Source organism: Lygodium microphyllum, chromosome 8 (assembly GCF_053477565.2).
Source record: "Lygodium microphyllum isolate KBCC chromosome 8, Lygodium_microphyllum_v1.1.10, whole genome shotgun sequence".
NCBI classification, from domain to species: domain Eukaryota; kingdom Viridiplantae; phylum Streptophyta; class Polypodiopsida; order Schizaeales; family Lygodiaceae; genus Lygodium; species Lygodium microphyllum.
The window spans coordinates 62,113,279-62,120,019 of NC_141142.1; the positions used below are offsets into that span (position 1 = coordinate 62,113,279).

General features: G+C 44.0%; 1 protein-coding gene across 1 annotated transcript; it reads left to right on the forward strand.

The window, feature by feature from the left end:
- Window positions 1-587: 587 nt before the first annotated feature.
- Window positions 588-5,953, forward strand: LOC148032376 (chlorophyllide a oxygenase, chloroplastic-like). The gene is made up of 8 exons (XM_087683030.1): window positions 588-1,559; window positions 2,115-2,219; window positions 2,300-2,587; window positions 2,663-2,810; window positions 4,409-4,593; window positions 4,677-4,789; window positions 4,872-5,166; window positions 5,354-5,953. Exons 1-8 carry the CDS (start codon window positions 1,059-1,061, stop codon window positions 5,519-5,521), a joined length of 1,803 nt encoding a protein of 600 aa, XP_087539156.1. The 5' UTR covers window positions 588-1,058; the 3' UTR covers window positions 5,522-5,953.
- The last annotated feature ends 788 nt before the right edge of the window (window positions 5,954-6,741 follow it).

The window sequence follows — 6,741 nt, forward strand, 5'->3', positions numbered from 1 at the left end:
GGAAGTGTCTGGTGGTAGGTGGTGGCTGATGTGTAAAATATTGTGGACGGAAGATGGACGGACACTTATTGATAGCGAAAAGTGTCCACTGCCCAGTGTGTAAGCAGGTGGCGGACAAGTGACCGCCCAAGTCAACTTTTCCTATGCCCACAAACTAGGCACAGATTGGGCGGGCAATGGCGGTGTGTAACCACCCTTATATATAAGCCATCAAACGCACGTCAGAGTTGCTGGGGAGGGAAAGCAGGCCACACAAGAGGAGAAGTAGTTCCACGTGTGTTAACACGTGGCAAGGGCGAAGGCCAGGCATTCGGGGAGCCAATGAGATGGGAAGCCTGGGATACGTGGGGGCCCGATGCCGTGGCATGCGCGCGGCTGTGCTGGCGGGCCTCGTGGCACCAGGCCGCTAGCACAGGGCCAGAAATCGTTATCCGGGAGGCGCGCCACGTGGCGCAACTGGACAGGCCAGCGAGCAGCCCGCGAGCCCTCCATTGGCTTGCTGCCCCGAGAGACTGAATTAAACGTTCTTTTCACTCTCCCTGCCATTTAGAAGCGTCTGGTTTTTTGCCTCTAAAATTCTTGAGTCGAGCCTCTAGATTTGGCGGCTCTCTCCATATATATCTCGGATCTTCTCCCCGGCTGCCCTATTTCAAGCCACAAAAAAAAGGAAAAAACACAGAAAACAGCAGCATATTCAAGGGTATCCGTGTGACACAACTACCTTTTAGTTTTAGCTCAGGCTTTAGCCTCATCAGTCAACAGACCTTTCTCCAGCTGATTATTCCAAGCATGAACGTTTCATTTTGTCAATGGATTAGCCAGCTTCATTAATCTTCCCATCTATGCACATTGGACCAGTAATCTTGTCAACCCCTTCTCCCCCCCCCCAAATTGGGCACATCCCATTTCTTCCTTTGGCCCTGCATTAATGGCAAATATCTCCTTCCCCATGTCCTCTCATTTTCAATCGAGTATTTCCTAGGTTCTCATTCAGTAGCTATGGATGGCTAGTATCGTTGCAATGCAGACCCCTCCCCTCTCATGCCGCCACGTTTGAAATGGCCGCAACCATAGCGGGGTCTGGCACGAGCTTATCCTTGAAGCAGACATCCTTCACCTCCCCTGCCTGCGAACGCAGCTACAAGGGTATACCCGCATCTGCCGAGTCACCCAGAAATCGAAGAATTGAGTACAGCTTGAGCTCTGATGCAGTGCAGGATTTATGCTCTGCTCCTTCTATCTCTGTTTTGAAGGCTGGCAACTCTGAGCCTCTCTGCACAAAGGTAGAAGAGTTTTGCATTGGAAGAAAAGGCAGGTTAAAAAATTCGTGGACCGAGAGGCATAGATCACACAATGCCTTATCAAGTGATAATCTTGGTAAGCTTTCGGAAGACAGTACTGGATGGTTCAATGTCCAGGACCCACGGGTCAAGGAGCCTCCTTGGAGAGGAAGGGTATTTGAAGCTAACCAAGCATGGGAGGTTCTTCGTCAAGACCTGCATTTTTGTGACTGGAAGGCTCGGTGTGACGTCTTGACTATGAAGAACTTCCATGATAAGGTGCTCTCTTATTTTGCAGTGTTTGTACTGTGGTTTCGTTGTGATTCACCCTATCAAACGATCACAGGACAATGGTTTAGGCTAGGCAGGTTGGTTTATTGAAAGGATGCTTGTTTCTGTGAGCACTTCACGGGTGTGTATCTTCGGTCCACCAGATACAATGGGATTCATTGAGTGAAGGTGATATGCAGGACCTCAGTCAGTCATAAGCAAAAACCATTGATGGGTTAGTTCACCCATCCTGTATGATATGAGTCGCTATGCTGTAATGGAGATCGTGGGTGAATTCAGTTCTCTCTTATTGCTCAACTTAATCTATCTGCTCATCAAGTGGCATGGTTTCCCTTATAGCTTAATCTATCTGCTTATCAACTGGCATGGTTTGCCTTATAACCTTAATTTATCTGCCCGTGAAATTGCATTACTGATGATTACTAACCATGCCCAGTTCTGTGAGTTTGGTAGTCTTCTCAGAAGAGCCATGGCAAGTGATCGGGCTAACCCTCTGATTGTACTGGTCCCTATAGCTGTTAACTAAGAGTTTGACCATCACAGGTTGTGGACGTTCTGAATCCCATGGCCAAAGACTGGAAGTCAGTGTCAACCTTGAAAAAGGAGTTATCGGCATTACAGACACAGCTTTCATTGGCCCACGAGCAGGTAGACATTAGTAGTCAATGACAACTTTATGCTTTCTTCATCATGCAGATAGTGATATACCTACGGTACATTTTTTACAGGTTCACCTGTCTGAAGCAAGAGTCGCTCATTCACTACAGAAACTCTCAGAAATGGAGACTTTGGTCAACAACAGGCTATTGAAGGATTCTCATTCTTCTTTTGTAGGACTTGAAAAAGAGGGTACAGATGAAGTTGTGGCTGTTGAGGCGGTTACTGCAACCCCTGCTCCTCGACAGAGTAGGAACAATGGGTTGATTGTTTCAGGACCAGTACAAGAGTATTCCCCCTCTTTAAAAAACTTCTGGTACCCTGTGGCCTTTACGGATGACATAAAGGAGGACACTATGGTATGCATGCATCTGGCTGCTCTTTGGATGCACAACTTCGCAACAGTACAGCTACATGTGTGTTGTTGAATGCAGGTTCCATTTGATTGTTTTGAGGAGCCATGGGTGCTTTTCCGTGGTCAAGATGGCAGGGTAGGTTGTGTGCGCAATTCCTGTGCACACAGGGCATGTCCACTTCACCTTGGAGCAGTGAAGGATGGTCGGATCCAGTGTCCTTACCATGGTTAGTTTTCTTTGTATGTTTTGGAAGGTATAAATCATGAGAATGATGAGTAGGTAGCACTTAAATGGGATTGTTATCTCATGTGAGTTCATTGTCAATTATAGAGTTGTTCAAGTAGTGGAAACCGTGAAGGTAACAATGTTGATCTGTGATATTGAATTTAGACTGAATCTCTGCTTATAGATGACCTCCAAACTTGGTTGTTGGATGTTCAATGTGTGAAGTTGAACTTTCGCATGCTGTCTTTGAGCACTCCTCACCAGTTCGCCCGATCAGCTGAAAGTTGATGCTTCTGAAATGTCTATGATGTGGATGGTAGAATGTTTGATCAATAATGGTATAGTGAAGTTCCATAGTTTCCATATGCACAGTGCATCTCACTTTTGATTCAAATGGTGTATTGAACTCATGGAAAGTCAATGAGTTTGATTCACGAGCAGATGGCTCACATTTTCTAGGTAGAGCCATCTTACCAGGAATGCAATGTTTGATGTTAGTTAAGAATGGAAGGCTCACACAGTTCAATGATGCAATACATTTGTAAATATGGGCAAAGACATGAACACACGTTGGGAAGAATTACTGAGTGACAATATGGCAGGAAATCCCATTAACAGTTGCTTGTATAGATACATGGCTCATACATCACACCATTATTTATCAGCTTTTTGTTGTCAACCAAAAGCATTATCATATGTGGATTTGTTAAGTCGTCATAAATACCTTGTGAACTAGCACTGGAATGAATGGGAAATAAAGGGAAAAGATCCTAGTCTCACAATGTGTCATTTTTAATTCTAGCTATTGCCTTTTTGTTTTCAAAGAAATCCCCTTCCTTTGATGAAGACAATGTTTTGGCCTGGATACAGCAATGGGTCCTTGTACAATGATGGGAAATTCTATTGGATGAATTGAAAGACAAATAGAGGAATTGGTATGAAACTAGCCTATTAGGTGTATGCTGGTCCCGCCCATATTGGTACTTTAAGAGTAACAGGTCCCTTCAAAACGTACAGGCTGTAATGCATGCTCCCACCTTTTTTTAATGCTCAGATTGTCTAGACATAGACCACCTAACCAGGAATGCAATCTTTGATGTCAGTTAAGAATGGATGGCCTATGTAGTTCAATGGTGTACATCTCATTGTCATTCAGCCAATGCTCCAGTATGTTTGTGAACATGGGCCAAGACAGGAGCACATATGAGGAGGAATTACTGAGAGTGATATTTGGAAGCAGATTCTATCAACAGTTCCTCCTATATGTGGTGCATTGATCCACCATTATTTACCAGCTAAATGCTGTCAATCAATCACATTGGTATATATGGATGTGTAAAATTTTATCACAGATGCATTGTGGCTATGGAGAGCTTAGATCAGCCTTGGAACTACCAAAATACTGTTGACTCTGTGGATACTTTATCATGTAGAATCTAGAAGCTAGTACAGGGCCCATCTCTGAGAACAACCCATGAATGATTTTACAGAGTTAAGTAAGATCTTCCTGCTTTTTATTTGAGGGATATGGTTTCAAACAGTGGCCAACCTTGGTTGCCAGTATGCTGTCATCTCACTGCTGCAGTGATGCATTTGCAGGGTGGGAATACTCTACTAATGGCATGTGTGAAAAAATGCCGTCTACCAAGCCAGTTCGTGTTACTATTCAAGCACTTCCTTGTATAGAACATGATGGAATGGTATGGATTTGGCCTGGAAACAATGTGCCAGATGGGAATCTGCCAAGTCTAAGTGCACCAGATGGATATGCAACTCATGCTCAAGTGAGTGTCTCAAATGGACCAATGCACTGCTTTCTTGAGATTCACAATGTTGTGTGGAGCAGTGATTTTCATTTTCTCTGCAGATTGTCATGGAGCTACCAGTGGAGCATGGTCTTCTGATGGAGAACCTGCTAGATTTAGCCCATGCCCCATTTACTCATACAAGCACTTTTGCCAAGGGATGGCCAGTTCCCAGGTAGCTCTTTACACTTGCACACAAGCCTTCTTGTATTCATGTTTCGGAGGGTAGCTAATTGCCTTTTCATTGTGAAGAACAGTCTTGTCAGATTCTGCACACCTGTAGCAGCTCTTCAAGGTTATTGGGATCCTTACCCTATTGACATGGAGTTTCAACCTCCATGTATGGTTCGCTCAACCATTGGCATATCGAAACCTGGCAAGTTGGAAGGGAGCAGCACTAAAGACTGTACCAAGCATTTACATCAGTTGCATGTTTGCCTGCCATCCACTCGTGGGAAAACCAGGCTTCTCTACAGACTATCCCTGGACTTTTTACCAATCCTGAAGCACATACCATATATTCAATCCCTGTGGAAGTATTTGGCCTACAAGGTGATTAAGATGACTGGTTCTTTTTGCCAGAGTTATCCCTTTTGCACATTATCATGTAAACTTAGGGCAAAAAGAATAGGCAGTACGAAGTGCTTGAAAGTTTGACTTGTTACCTGAATATAATGTGTCTCTATTTTTAATGTCAATTTACGGCGTTACTAAATACCTGAGATCATCACTCTTGCAGGTGCTTGATGAAGATTTGAGGTTAGTTCTTGGCCAACAAGACAGAATGATCAGGGGTGCTAATGTATGGAATCTTCCTGTGGCGTATGACAAACTTGGCATAAGGTATCGCAAATGGCGAATGGCTGCTGAGCAGCATCATAACAAACATACCATCGGCAAAGGTTGATGTTCTTTTGGAACATTATAAAAAAATCCTGCCCTTACCCTGCATATTGATTCTTGTGAGGCCACAAGATGTGACAGAGTCTTCATTTTCAACCACCATCAGCCACATTTTCATTGTCTTTTCCCCCTATTCTTGCCTGAAAAGGCCAGTCCTAAGACCACGAAAAGCCCAGTGATGTACTATGTTGAGTTAGCTCGTCTGAATCAACTGTCAGTAGCTTCTGATTTTCGTCCGGTTCTTGTGTATGAGGTGTGTACAAATGCGCGCTGGGGTTATCAAACTGGAAACTATGAAGAGAACCAGTTTCTTTTCTTTTCTTCTGCTGAAATTGTAGTACGAAGCAGTGTATTTTACAAGTTTGCCCTTGACTGCCATGTATTGTCCCTTGTAATTGAAATTCAATAGAAATCTAGGAACTATCTTTGTAGTTCAGATAATCTCACAGGGCAACTGAATCTGAGCAAGAGAATTAGAACCATCTCGGTTCGAAGCAGCAAGTGCAGTTAACTCTAATGTTGAAAATATGATACAGGCATTTTGGGTAGCCACATTTGCCATGAACAAGTGTTTTGATCCCTCTCTCTCTGTGTAATACCTGGCGGAAAAACTGTAAAGAGTGTTGTAGGAAGCGTTTCTTCTTGCATTCATGAGATAATACCCATTAGAAGTCGATTTCTTACGTTTAACGAATGCTGATCTAATTGATCATTCAATCTGATGGAGCTTTCCTCCTTTCTTATTCTGTAGTTTTTGGTTATATGCTGTGGCTCTTCTCCATATATGTCAATGCTGTCATAAGGCATTCGACAAGCCAAATGCTCATTGAAAAGAGGGTAGGGAGAGCATTAGCATTCTGCCGGATCTTCGAAACTCCACGGGGTTCAACAAGCTGCAAGCATTTGCAGTGCTTCCCCACTCACCAGCACCGGATGTGATTTATACAAAATGTTGCATCAGTGTAGGTAGTCCTGCGGATGTTCATGTGTGTAGGTAGTCCTGCATTGAAGGCCGGATGCAAACACACACGCAGCACCATGTCTGAAGGCCTCATCAATTGTATTATTCCCATGCGCCTGGTTGAAGCTATACTGAGATCTCCTTGGAGCCTTCGATGACACACCGTGTACGCGGAGAAAGCCATACATCTCGATTCATTCATTCGAAATTGGCCAGTCGGGATCTCCTTGTATACAGCCTTTGATGGTACAGCGTCTATGCGG